General features: G+C 44.7%; 1 protein-coding gene across 4 annotated transcripts in view; it reads right to left on the bottom strand.

The window, feature by feature from the left end:
• KCNK2 (potassium two pore domain channel subfamily K member 2) overlaps positions 1-14,919 on the bottom strand; it is a 120,572-nt gene that overhangs the window by 60,776 nt on the left and 44,877 nt on the right. For 2 of the 4 annotated variants that reach the window (XM_072333264.1, XM_072333263.1), the window contains one exon: positions 8,088-8,398. In XM_072333264.1, the coding sequence (XP_072189365.1) occupies positions 8,088-8,398 (311 nt within the window). Of the gene's footprint in view, positions 1-8,087; positions 8,399-8,476; positions 8,572-9,926; positions 10,246-14,919 lie in introns of those variants that run through there. The other 2 variants (XM_072333266.1, XM_072333267.1) reach the window with 2 other exon arrangements.

Genomic DNA, 14,919 nt, shown 5'->3' with positions numbered 1-14,919 from the left:
CCAGTTTCCCATATAATTTAGAAACACTTTCTCGTAAATATATTGTGCAGTTTTGTGTTATCACATAATGATTTATTCAAGAAAGCTATCCACTGGGACCACACTGACCTACCCTTGCAGTTTATCACAAAAATCAGGCTTTCAAAAAAGAGCTATTTGGAGGAGGGGGTGGGGGGTAAGAGGGGAGAGGGGAAATAGAAGACAATCCTCCTAGGTCAGGGATTTCAACCTCTGCTCCTCCCACCCTACAAGGAGTCAATGGAGATGAAAGACAAAAGCAAGCATTTTGGTGATGGAGCAACACCCTCTACACTGGGATCCTCAGTACAAAAAATACAGAGATGTTTATAAACTAAGGAGGACAGCCTCTGGTTGTCTCCCACAGAAATAAGCATATCTCCAACCAGCCACACTAATTCTTTCTCACCTTGTCCTCCATCAGGCACTGAATGCATGCTTTTGTACCAGGCTGCAGTCACCTCACTTTTCTGAAATGATGTAACAAAACCCATACATTACTTTCAGACTTTCTATCCAAAAATTAAAATAGGTTATATGCAAAGTATGCTGCTGAAAAAAGACAGAGCATGCACTCTTCTGTTGCCCAGGTTGTCAGGAGTTGGCCTGCACTTCCTGGGAATCATTTAACAAGCAGTGTCAAAACATCAAAAAAGCCTCAGAGTATTTGGAAGTTCAGTTCTCCTGGATTTCTTCCTTTGCTGTCCTACATTTAGACAAGACCACTCCTTCTCTCTTCCTTGTAGCCAAAAACCTCATACTGCCCAGCTACTTCCCAGGTCCTGCCTTCACACTTCACCTTTGGTTTGCAGAGGATGGAAACCCCAGTTGTTTGTTCAGAAGCACATTAGGATGCTTTTAATCCTTAGCAAATGACTCTCCACTCTCTCAAAGATTATGCTTTTGAGCCCTACTTTTGCAAGAAACTGAATGATGTTTGTATTGTAATTCTATGACTGCACATATTCTTTTTCGTCTGTCTAACATACGATTGCAATCTACACTGGAGTGCTCAGCATGTCAAACAGCTCTTTTTACCCCAAGTTCACAATCTTCTTGAGCTAAAAATATGCAGAAAGATATTGCAAAACATCTATATTTCTAAATATGTAGAACAAACAGAATGCATACATAAATTTTGTGTGTGTGTACACATTTATATATACATGTATGTTATATGTACACATTTTGAGATGAGGATCTTACTTTGCTTCTTGAGATTAAAGACAGGAAGAATTATTCAGACAGCTGCTCAGGAAAATTGACTTACCAGTGAGTCATAGCTGCCACCCTCTCTAAGACAAAAGCTGTCATTCAGATGCACTCAAGCTAGCTGGGTTCTGGGTCCCGGAAAACTGTTCCTCTGAACTAAATATATCATTCAAGAGCCCAAACCACCATGCTCAGAGAAGTGACAAGGATGGTTAGAATCTATTTATTATTCTTCCAGAAATCCGTATTGCACTTAAACTCATGAGGGGTAAAGAACATGTGCTTAAAAATTTCCCTTAAGTTTAATGAGCATGAAGAAAATAGCTACACGGAGGGATCTATCCTATCAGCATGATAAAATGGGAACGGTCCCAAGGCAACAGAAAGTCTGGCAAAAATTCCCCCACTCTGTGAACTGAGAGAATCATACAATCATAGAATCAACAAGGTTGGAAAAGACCTCCAACATCACCCAGTCTAACCATTCACCTACCACCAGTATTTCCCCACTAAACAGTGTCCCTCAGAACAGAGAGCAGAGACAGAGATCCATCTGGAAGAGGACAGCAGGAACTAGAGCAATCCAGAGCAGGACATATCCACACCCTGGGAGCTCTACAGCTGACCTGTTTTTTTTGTAATGAGACTCAGTCACAGCAGGTGGATATCTGAGCAGGACAGGTCTGGGTGAGGCTGGGATCACAGGTGCCTCTCAAATGTCTTTGATTAAATAAATGTTCCTCTACAGTGTCATGACTTGGGGACAGCTTATGGGCCCTACTAGTAAGGAAACAATACTTCCTGACTATTTTACTCTGATGATAGAGAAACAGGCAGGATGTCCTGGGGTGAACACTGACTAGCAGAGTGTATGGGAACTGTTGAGTCACCTCATGTTTTTATTGCTTTAAAAGTCATTAATTTCATGTTACTTCATCAATACCATTAGCAGGCAGCTCTGGGACTGGTATTTGTAATTTGACATAAGTGTCATGTTCAAAATGCAGTAACATGGCCTTGTACGTTTAAAAAGCAACAACAAACTAACACAAAAACTGATGCAATGGTATTTTGGATCCCCAGCTAAATAAAATTCGCTGCAATATCAGTTTCTTTTATGCTAGTCTGTCAATCTTTCCAAAGCTCTAAGGCTTATGAAGGATGAGCACCTGCTTCTTTGCAGGCCAGGATCCAGACCAAGATGGGATGGATCCTTCTCCCTTTTGGGGAGACCAGAAGGATTTGCAAAAGACAGAGACTAAGCATATTTTAAGTTCTGGTGCGTGTCAGACTCCCTCCAAAATTTCCTGCTCAGAGACCCACAGGCTGCAGCCCACAGGACTGAGAATGTCTGTCAACATTGTGACTCAAAGAAGGAATAAAATTTCATTCAAGCTTAATAGGCTTAGCTAATAGATTTAAAATTTGTATAAATAAATGTCAGATTTAGCTGAAAACAAAATCTTTGCATATCTTTGACTTGTTATCTCTAAAAAAATTATGCAGGTAGCTCAAAAAGCTTCTAGTCTCTGGGAGAGAAAGAAGGATTTACATTCATTTATTATAACGGTTTTCTATGTGATCTGAGAGGTTGTGGCTCAAGGAGCTCAGCTGGCTGAAATAAAACAACATGCTTCTGAGGATGCAGCTATATTAGTTTCTTGGGGCTAAAATGCAAGTTGTAAAAGACCCTATGAAAAAGATACAGTATCAGCACAGGAGGTGCACTGTAGTGAAAAGTATATTCAAGCTACTCCAAACTACAAAAATAAAGTCACAGAAAATACATATTTTGAAGTAAAATATTTTTAACAATAAATCAATCACGTCACAGGCCATGATGGCATTTTGGTAATGAAAGAAACGTGGCTTGCGTGTCATTTATAACTGTCTTAGGCTTTCCTCCAGAGAAATAAAGGAAAAAAATTATTTCCTCCAGGGAGAGAAAGAGAAAAGACATTTCAGTTTCATTTACAGCCTAAAAGACAAACAGAAAGTGAACAGAGAATTCAGGATGTGCAAATACAGAACATAAGTAGTCAAGGAACACAACTGTATGGACCCTGGCCCACAGAGCTTCCTTCTCATGTTAACCACAGAGTCCATGTAGAACCCACATAGAACAACTTGAGGGACAGAGGTCAATACAGCTAATCCTGGTAGCTCATTAATTCTTTTATTTCTTCTAAAAATGTAAGAACGTTTTTGTGGGCATTCAGTTTTCAGAGGAAACCACACACTCCAAAAGGGGTTGGATTTAAACTTTGCAAAGTTCTCTACTGCTGGGACAGTTTGGTGCAGCATTCTGAAAGCTTGCCTGGATTTAGAAATGATTTAATTAATTAAATAATTAATTAAGTTTGAGAAGTAACTAATATCTAAAATAATTCACACCAGCTTCTTAGGATGCTTTAGATAATTAAGATAATGTAACTGAAATTTCCCTTATTTCCTTTTTTTTTTTTTTTTAAATGCTTATACAAAACACAATCAGATGCTTGGGGGGTAAGTGGATTTTTTTTTCATTTTGGTTTATAAAGGCCAACACTAAACCAGGTAATTGCTGAGTAATACATTATTAGCTATTATTCACATAAAAAGCTCTTTTCTTGTTTTCCAGTCAGCTTTCTCTTTGGCAGGAGGACTTGTCTCTCATTCCCAGGACAGCCCAGCCCACAGTACACAGTACTAGTCATAGTAAAAACATGATTTCTCCTAGCAAAAACATGACTTCTAAGAGGGCAGCAAATTCAGAGGGAGAATGAGATGTATGAACCAGCAGGAATGGCATTTTTACAAAGCTGTTGGATACCAACTTCAGTCCAGCTCACCTGTCCCCAGAGACCAACTCTTAGCCCCAGAGCACATCATGAACTCAGCAGGTGTACACACACACACACACAGGGTGGCTGCTATGCACAGGTACATGAACACAGCAGGAGGTTCTTCCAGGTACTTGGCAGTACTTTGTGCATCTGAGATTGGAAATGGCTCCAACATTTTTGAAAGTTTAGTAGTAAGTTTAGCAGAGGGAATAGTCCACACACTAAAAAAGAACTGAAACCAGAATGAAATAGTTAATGATATAACTGCTCAACTCAGATTTTTCTTTTTCATTCTCTAATTCCTATTGTTCTTTGGCTTACTCCCAGGTTTCTATCAGCTTCTGACACAAAATCTCACTGATGAGGAAAAAAAACCTGTTCCAACAGAGATGTAAAAAAATCAGATTTATTCTGTCACCTGCACTGCATGTCAGGACCAAGCTGTGAGTAGGCATGGGTAGAGACATTAAAAAAACATCCATGAAAATTAACAAGAGTTCTTCCAGAAGAAGGAACAGTAGCCACATCTTTGGTCAAACCCTCCTTCATAGCTTTATAATGGGTGAGATACGATACATAACCTTCAACAAACCACCACTTCCCTCTCTGTTAATAACTGAGACCCCATCAAGACCTTCCAGCTGAAATTTGAGAAACCCACATTTAACACAAAGCTTGCTGATCTGTTGATGAGAATCAGACTCACCCGGGCAATGTCTGTGTGTCCACAAGATTCCACCATTGGATATTCCTTTAGCTGTAGATTATAGGTGCAGTACTACTTAACACTGTGCACTACCAAGCTGTGCACAGCACATAGGGATCCACTTAATACTGTTAATATTGGCTTCAGGCTGCAGCAAAAGGCATTGAAATTGTCTAAAAAAATGGGCTTTTATGTGTGCAGACATCCAGACATCCTCAACCTGGCTTGTGCACATTTTAAGGTCAGAACTAAATGGAATTGTTTGTGAAGTGCACCAAAAAAAACCCAAAAAAACAAAACAAAAAAAAACAACCCAATGTTTTGGAAATCAGGTCTCAGGGTCACACATTGCTGCTGTTCAGTTCAGGTGTATTCTATTACAGTGAGGCAATAAGGAACTGAAGCAGTTTGCACTGAAAGAGATTTGCAGCGCAAGACCGTGGAAACCGGAGAAGGAGAAGGTCATGAAGACCACCTTTTTGGCAACAGATACACAAAGCTGCTGGACTGGTCTGACCTCCCAAAAGTTAAAAGGGAATTCCAGGTCACTTTGTGAAGTAGTTGAAGTTGCTTGCCCGTCATCAGCAGAACACTATTTCATTCTCTTTGATTGTTTCTCTGGGCTGCACAGCAGCTCTCCATTGCCCCATGTTTCATAGGTATATCAATAATATGGAAGTATAATTTCTACTGAGTACGCATAGAGAAGCCACACAATCAGTGTGAAAACATAGTGTTTCAGGAAATCAAAACCCAAGCAGTAAAGCCCCACGTGCTGAGATATATGCAATAGCATATATTGCTGAGGCAGGAAGGATTTAGGTGACCAGTGAAGAAAAACAAAACAACAACAACAACAACAAAAAACAAGGATGGAGAATACAGGAAGTGAAAACTCCCTGTCCTCCTGCATTTCTGAAAACTCACAACCTTACGTGCCATAATCAGCTCTGGGGCAAAGGGAAGATTTTAGCAAAGATGATGGAAAGGAGATGGCCCTGGTCTGCTTGTGGGTTGGGTTTTCATCCCACTTGCACAAATGCTTTTGGCTGAATTTGCTCTCAAAGTAGCTTTCCCAACTTGCTCACCTGGCTAAGCCACCACACACCGTACTGTCCATTAGAAGTCTTGGGATGCTCAGATGGGTTAAGTGGCAGATCCAGAATTGTGAGGACCGAAAAAGTCTTACATGATAAGCACCGAGCAATGACAAGCACAAACTAGTTGCTGAGTTCCCAGAATGTAAAGTTTGAAAGGAAAAGTTTATAATGAACTTCATTATAGTTTGACTTCAGGTAATTACTTGATTAAAGAAGACATTATAACCTGTAAGCTTTGTAATTTTCTTTTTGTAAGATACAGGTTTAGATATCATTGATTTTTCCTCACATGCTACTTACTGTTAATCATGAACACATTCAATGTAAACTGAGGAATCACTGCATTATCCTATACTAACAGTCAGATATTAGCTCAGGGAAATAGAAATCCAGCAATTTAGCTTCTGTGACAAAGTGGGAAGAAATTTGACCCCCACGGTCATGGTAGCTGCCTTGGCTGGGAAAAATTGATTTGAGATGCTGCTTTAGCACAGATTTCCTATTTTGTTTTGGGTAAGCCAATTGCCAGCACCTTCCTACCTCCATGCCCAGGTCTTTATAGCACTGAGGAGGGGTCTGATCAGCAGAATGGAACAAGGAGAAATGAAGTTTTTCATTTACCCCATCAGTGAGCGGGAGCAAGTTCTTCCCAAAAAAACCTCTTTGTGTCCCCATGTGGGAGGCTGTGTCCCCCACTGGGCCTCAAAGGATTCTGTCTTTCTCGACCACACAAAGATCACTAGCTAAGAAGGGAACTGATTCTGTTATGGGTATCTGTGCACTGATAACCACGCTTAAAACTCACATTGATTTTACACAGAACATCAAATGGACTTTGAATGCTGATGAAGTGGTTTTCTACTACCAATCTGTGCTGCTGGGTAGGGAATTATTAACGCTAAAATATCTAAGTACTCCAGAGCAAATTTCAACGTTTTTTGCCTTGAGGATCATCTCGTAGATGATGTAAGATAATATCGCTTCAGTATTTCTATTTTTATCTCCACCAGTGCTGAATCTGACCTAAAAATTTCATATGGGATATTTATGCTAGACATTATTTTTAATCAGAAAGTGTGTGTGTATCTCTTTGTAAGATTAGCTCACATTCTGCTGGTAAAACCACTGAAACATATTTATTACACAGCATCAAAACCATTTCATACCAAGAGCACCTCCTCAGGCATGCCTACTCAGGGCACGTGGAGATAGGAACTGCTGAGTAGCCCTTTAAAGGGTTCCACTTTTGGATAAATCTATATTCAAGGCAGATTAGTCTATGTGGCTAAACTCAAATTCTAAACTCCCAGCCAGATCTACTGTTAAAATCCACCTCTGAAAGGCTGCACTGCACAGGCCACCGGCACGTTCTGCAGCACCTGGGTGTCCCTCAGCCCATTCTGCTCTCCCCTTTCCTATCTCCCCAGACAGCTCCCAGTGAACAAAGGGAGTGATGCTGGTCAACCTTTGGCTGTTCACTCCATCTTCCCACAGCTGGAATTTTTGGCCACCCCTCCCTGATCCCTGCAGAGCCACTGGAGAGCCATCAGTATACGGACACCTGGGATTTAAGTGGGAAGGAGCTTCATGAGGCTCTTGATCTAGTTCTGCACTACTGCAAATAAGTGTTTCCTATTATTCTGAGCCAGGTTACCTGCAAGGATAAAGTTCTGTTAGTAGAAACACATTGATTTACATCAGTTGGGGATGTGCCTTTAAGAAGTGCAGAAAATTGAGATTTAAGATCAAAACAGCAAGTGCATAGTGCTTTCCTGTACTTAAAACCGAATCAATAAAAAGAAACATGCAGCTGGAGGAAAGCTAGCTTGATACAATCACGGTAAATTAGAACTCGTTTAAGGCAATGGATGGCATATTTTCTTCTTCAGAATTGGGCTTCTCAAATATTGACAGACCTAGTAAGGCACGAATCAACTCCTTTGTGAACTATTAATTATATATATTGCTGATGAATAATCATTTAATTACCATAATGGGAGGTTCAATGAAAAGGCTGTCTACCAAGTGCACTGGACCTAAAAATAGCAGTAGCTTTTCCACCACGAGGCTTCGCATGAAAATGTTATTGCTCAACTCCTGGTCTCACCACTTGTTACTCTGCTTGGCCAACATGGAGCTTGGCTAAGAGTTTTCCCCATGCACCACTGCAGTCCTGCCATATATCACTCTTCTAAGGCACAGTGACAAGGGTTTTGTAAGGATTACCTGAATCAGTTCATCAAGCTCTGTTGCATTCACACAGGAATGCTGAGATACGAACGTCTGCTTCTGAATCACAATGGTGGCTCTCTGGGAGGTTTCATGAGGCTGCTCCAGGGCTTTAAACACCGTTGCTCCTATTATTAAATACACGACTACCACCAGAAAAATTGTTGAGACTGTCTTCCATTTCATAACATTGATAGCCGAATCACTTTCCTCCCGTGAAGAGAGCACGGTAGGCTTGGTAGAAAATGATAACCTCGGTTTGGAGTTCTGAGTGGCCGATTTGGGATCCAGCAAGTCAGGTGCCGCCACTATCAAAGCAGAAAAAAAAAAAGAAAGTTAATTTTTATGGGGCTGGTCAGCTTACGTTCACCGAGCTCCCTTCTCACCAAGAGACTGCAGGAATTCTGCTTCTTCCAGCCACAGTTCTTACAGAGTTGAATCTTTCACTTAAATCCCAAACTGTGTTACAACACCGCTGCTCCGAGTAGTATCATCCATTTGCACTTGTGCACATCTGCAACACCTTCTGTGTCTATGTATGTCCCCTTATCACACTCGATCACCTGCAAAATACAGGATTTCCCCTATGCCTGTTGCACCTCTTTAAATTCGTGTAAGGTGGCATTTTACTGCAGAGATTCTTTACATCCTATGCTGCCTTAAGCACTGCTAAGCAGCTTTCCGGCTGTATTTCCTCAGCATTACAGAAGTAGCAGAAAAATACAAATCCCTCTTTCTTGTGCCTATTCTGTCCTGCACTTCGATGGCTCTCTTACAGCAGTTGCATGATCACTTTGCAACTCCCCAGATAAGACCATAAAATCAAGCCGCCGTTCCTCATACCGGCCATAGAGTGTTAACTGTGTATTGATTAAACCGTTCAGAAAATACCAGTAAGACACACGTGTACTTACAGGAAAAGTCAACCATTTGTTAAAGCGTGTATTTTTATTTACAGCTACAAAAACCCACAGGGTTAGGAAACGAGCAGCTGAGTGCGTTATCGAGTATCTCTATAACTCATGTGACTACCAGCAACTACACGGGAACTAAAAAAATCCGCCACATCAAGTGCAGGTTAAGGTCTCCTGTGGGATGATGGCCACGGCAGCTGACTGCAGAAGCTATATTTAAATTGTTCGGAATTACATTTCGAATGGCCGCAACACCGCTCTCCGCTGCCGGTGGGAAGAGCTGTAAAGCCAGAAGGAGACGTTGCGGGGTTGGGACCTGACCCACACGAAGGGGCACCCCAGGGCAGGGAACGGGGAGCGGGCGAGCGAGATAGCCCCCAGCCCAGGCCAAGGCGACCCCGGGCACCGTGCAGCCTGACCACGCCAGAGCGGACGGCTCACCCCAACCCCGCTCACAGCCGAAGGCTGCGCGCCGCACACCGCTGCCCACCCCCGGGGGCTGGGCGTACCCCCACCGACACCCCCAACCTCACCCATCCGGGACTGGGCACGGCATCCCCGCGCCCCACGCCTTGCCGTGGGGCCGGGCACCGGCGGGAGGGGGAACACCGGCGCTGTCCCCCGGCGACCCCCGAGCCCCGGTGCCGGTGCCGCTCCCTCCCGGCCGGCCCCGCCGCGGCGAACAAAGGAGCGGGCACCGGGCACCGCCGCCGGCCCCGTCGCCCGCTCCCCGCGGCCGGTGCTGGGCGCCCGAGGAGCCGCCGCGGCCGGGGATGCTCCGCGGGGCGGGGGCGAGGCGCGGCGAGGGACCGGGAGAGGGAGCGGGGAGGGCAGGAGGGGAGGGCAGCCAGGCAAGGTACAAAGCGCATGCAGCATCCGCAGGGCTGGGAGCGGGGAGGCACGCCATTGTGCTCGTACTCACTTCTTATTTACCGACCCGGTGCCCTCTCCTCGCTCCACGGGCAGGCATTTTTTCAGGGCTCGGGGAGCTACAGTTAGCGCAAATTACAAAGGAAGGAGGAGAGGGAGAGGAGGAGGCTGGCGGCTGGCTCGGCAGCGGCAGGGGCGGGCAGGCTGGCGGCGCGGCTCCCGCGGGCTCCCCCCGGCCCCGGGGCGTGCGAGGTGCCTCACGCCGCGCATCGCGCATCGCACATCGCGGCGTGAGTGTGTGTGTGCGCGCGTGTGTGCATGCGTGTGAGCGTGTGTATGTGCATGCGCGTGTGTCCGTGCGTGCCCGCGTGTCTGTGTGCCCGTGGGTGTGCGGAGCGGCCCGAGCCCTTTTGTGGGGCTGTTCCCCCCACCCCCTCCCCACCCCGCCACAGGCAGGGCAGACGCCGCAGGGGGACCCGCGGAGCTTTCGCTGGGGAGGGCGGCGGGCGGACCCAGCCGCGGGGCAGAACCCCCGGCGCCCCTCCGCCAAGTCCGGGCCGGGCCGGTCATCGGGCTCTGCGGGAGGTAACGAGGGGGACCGGGGTTGGCAGCCGTCCCCACACCCTCTTCCATTTTAGCCCAGTGGATGCATCGGAACTGCTGCTTGCGCCGCGGACTCCAGCACCAAGATGCCTGAATTGTCCTCCGTTTTGGCCAAGAGCTAAATCTCCGCTTCCCGGTCATCGATCACATGTGAGCAACCTCCCTGTGGCACACTGAGGTGATGAACTCGCCTAAAAGGCAGGAGAGCTTTTACCAGGAGGACCCAAAACGTTCCTCTAAACGCGGCTCTCTAAAAAGTCTCCTCAAACAGGTACAAAAATTAGTCATGGTAACAAATGAGTGTAGGCTGCAAGTATCTAACGCCGGAGGTTGTGTCTGCAAAATAGCCATAGGCAGTCATTCTTCGGGTGCTTAATGGGCTGTAATCCTGCTCAAATCAGCAGCTCCATCAGCAAACGCTTTAGAAGCCACTTATTTTAACACGTCTCTGTATAAATGTGACGTGATATAAATGAGTGCAATGCCGAGTTCCTCAGGACTCCCATTTTAACAGTATCAATCACACCAGCCCTCCTGGCCACAGCTCTTTGTGTCTGTCTCAGCCAGAGCCTTCATCTCCTGCTCCCTGTCCCGCCAGCACAACCAGAAGAGCATGTGTTGAGTAATGGGGTGCTGGGCCCAGCCCAGGAAATCTCACTGCAAATGGTCCCTCTATCACAAGGAGGACTTGAGTCCCAATGTAATCCCAATCCTCAGACAACAGAAGATAAGCAAAACTCCTGCTCCTACAACCTAACACTCATTCACTCAAGCAGCACCAGAAGCCAGACCTCTGAAGCTTGGAGATTCAAGCTGGAACTCTTTTTATACAAAGAAAAAGAGATCGTTATCTTCCACCCTTCTTGCAAAATGATGTCTCAGTCACAAGCATATGTAAACACTCTCTGGTCCTACCTCATGGAAAAGAATCATTCCGTAGGATTTCTTCCAGCATCCTATGGGAACACAGGCATGAGCCTTTTCCTGTACACTGAGCTGAGTCCGTGTAAGATATTGTGGAAAATACTACTACATGCCTTTCTTTAGCAATCTAAATATTTGGAATACAATTTTGTTTTTCCTTGAGTGGAGGAGTTATTATTAAATGTTGAGAAAGGGTCAGACTTACTGCCTACAACTGGAAAGCATTGGGAAGCCTCCCAACAGCTTTGGCAGAGTTTGAGCCAGGCCTTCAATTCAGGCATATGACCAAGCGGGTGGGAGCCATTTTGAGCAGCAGCAGAGATCTACTCCAGGAAGAACTGTGTTGGTACCCTACCTCTAACAGCTGAAAGCTGGCCTGTGAAAGTAATTATTGCAATTAATTACCTAGAAAACATCTCAAATGTCTACTTTGAACAGGCTGGTAATTTCTATCCATCATGATCACAGCCACAGGCCTCAGCTGAAGTTCACCGCTTGCTTAGAATGGATTTAGAACCACAGAATCATTAAGAAAATGATTGGAAAAGACCACTAAGATCACCTAGCCCAACCCTAACCCACCCCAATATGCCCACTGACCACGTCCCTCAGTGCCACATCTAAATATTTCTTGAGCATCTCCAGGGACAGTGACTCCACCACCTCCATGGGCAGCCTGTGCCACTGCCTCACCACTCTTTCTGAGAAGAAAAGTTTTCTATATCCAACCTGAACCTCCCCTGGAACAACTTGATACCATTCCCTCTCATCCTATCACTGCTATCTGGGAGAAGAGGCTGATACCCACCTCACCACCACCTCCTTTCACAAAGTTGTGATTAGGTCTCCCCCAAGCCTCCTCCAGACTAAACAATCCCAGTTCCCTGAGTCTCTTCCCATAAGACCTGTATTCCAGATTTTTTACCAGCCTTATTACCTTTCCACTGGATATGCTCCAGGGCCTCGATTTCTTTCTTGAAAGGAGAAGCCCAAAACAAAACTTAGCCTTTGTATTCTCACTTCTACTAGTGATACAAGCACTCCACATATGGTACTTCTAATGACAGGTAATTTCCAATCCATCAAAAAAAAAAACAGTATTTCTTTCTGTGATGTAGAACAAAAGCTATGCTACGTGGCAAATCCCATGTTCTTAATGCCTTATATAGCACCAGTATTTAATCCATAGTGTCACACCCTCTGATATTTTTATTGTAATGTACACCACACGTTGTTTGAATATTGTGGTGACCATTCTGACCTCAGATTTGGAACTGACATTCAAACAGTTTGAGGTGTCAGACCTGTACCAGTCCTGAACTTTTCTAAACAAACACACTCAAATTCAGTGTATTACTGACAAAGCATACCACCAGCTAACATGGGCAAGATTAAGTAATAAAAGAGGTTACAACACAGAGCTCCAGCATTGCAAGCAAATGGGCACACTGCTGTGCCAAAGAGACTTACGTGAACAAACTAAAGGAAAAAATCTTAAATGCTTACAAGACCAAGGTTCATCTATTTCATACTAATGTGAGGGGTTCACAAAGTACAAGACTATCAGAAGCCGCCTAAAAATCTCTTGGCATGAGCTTGGGATGGCCACATGACTCACAGAGTAGTTATGGGAAGCTGCTCAGTGCTTTGAAATGTTAAAAGCAGGCACAGCAGAGGGGAGCAGGCACAGGAAATCTCTGTGACTTGATAAACACAGCAATTGCATATTCATATATGTAAAAGCTGTAGATGACCTAAGCATAGGCTTGACAGGACATGAGCACACGTGTAAGGAAACAGTTATTCCAAAAGCATATCTCCCTAGAAAGTTAAATAATAATAATAATAATAAATAATAAAAAAAATAATAATAAAAATACTGTAAAAAATATCCTTATCTGGTTGTTATTTTCTGTTCTTTTCAGCTCAGGAGCCATCCTCTCCCTTCAAGGCCAGGAAAAGCACTTTGTGCCAAAGCATGAGGTTCCTCCAGAACCCAGCTGCTGGGTTCACCAAATTTTGTTCTCCTCCAATCAGCTGCACAAGAGGAGGCATCCCAGCTTCTAGTCTTTATTTAATTGCCAAGGATTTTTGCATCCCCAAGAAACACAGCTTTTGGCACAGCTTGCAGTGAAGGTATTTTCCTCATGCTTACTTGCAACATAAGGCCATCTCTGGGTTTTTCTGCAGAAACATAGGTTTCCCTAACTGCTGTACCCTGGAGGGAAGCATGGAGAATGCTCAGAGAGGGCTTGGGTATGTTTGGGCACACAGGTGGTAATTTAGACTCTGTTCCTCCCACAGCTGCTGCAGAGAAGGTGGACTACACCAGTCTGGAAAATACCTGCATGTAGCTTTGCTGTATGTGCTCAGGCATGCAAGTACTTCACTGATCTCAGCAGGCAATTGCTGCTCTTCAGATGTGCACATATTTGTGTTGCTGCAGCGAGAGCCACTGATTGAGCAATGCATCACTAGGGGCTTCAGGCCTTAATAAGGGTTTTGGGTCTTGCTGTGGGCACACCATCTTGTCTTAGAAAGGAAAGGGCTATTCCTCATGCTAGGAGAACAGAAACCTCTGCTTCTTCTCAGAACAGGTCAAGCCACAGACCCAGACTGAGAGTAAACTTTCACTTGTTTACTACAAGAGAGCCCAGCAGAAATATTTACTGAGTTGATTTTCAGACTCCTTTTACTTATTCAGCAGGACTTAAAGTAACTCATCTCTTGACTTCTTCAGAGATGCTAAAAGATCTCTGACAGTTCTTTATGGATAATTATGACATTAGGGCCATGCCATGTTATTGTATTCTGCAATTAAGCCATTAGCTACATCCTGCCATGGGAATTTACACTGAACGGGGAGATAATCACAGAATCATTAAGGTTGGAAAAGACCTCCAAGAAAATCCAGCCCAACTGTCCATCTACCTAAATACAACATCTGAATGTTTCTTGAACACCTCCGGGGATGGTTGTTCCATCACCTTCCTGGGCAGCCTGTTCCAGTGCCTAACCACTCTTTTGGAGAATAAATTTTTCCTAACATCCAACCTGAATCTCCCCTGGTGTAACTTGAGGCCATTGCCTCTTATCCTATCTCTAATTACACAGGAAAAGAGGGCAACTCCCATCTCACCACAGCCTCCTTTTGGGTAGTTATAGAGAGTAATAATGTCTCCCCTCAGCTTCCTCTTCCCTAGACTGAACAATTCCAGTTCCTTCAGCTGCTCCTCATAGACTTGTGCTCCAGTCCCCTCACAGTTTTGTTGCCCTTCTCTGGGCAATGTCTCAATGTCTTTCTTGTAGTGAGGGGTCCAAAACTGAACACAGTACTCATGCAGCCTCACCAGTGCTGAGTACAGAGGGATGATCACTTTTCTGTTCCTACTGGCAACACTATTTCTGATGCAATTCAGGATGTCACTGGCTTTCTTGGCCACCTGGGCACACTGCTGGCTCACATTCAGCTGAACATCAACCAGCACCCCCAACTCCATTTCTTCCACACAGTCTTC

Source organism: Excalfactoria chinensis, chromosome 3, assembly GCF_039878825.1.
Source record: "Excalfactoria chinensis isolate bCotChi1 chromosome 3, bCotChi1.hap2, whole genome shotgun sequence".
NCBI lineage: Eukaryota > Metazoa > Chordata > Aves > Galliformes > Phasianidae > Excalfactoria > Excalfactoria chinensis.
The sequence above is the reverse complement of the archived record's forward strand: the minus strand, read 5'-3'. Positions and strand labels throughout refer to the sequence as shown.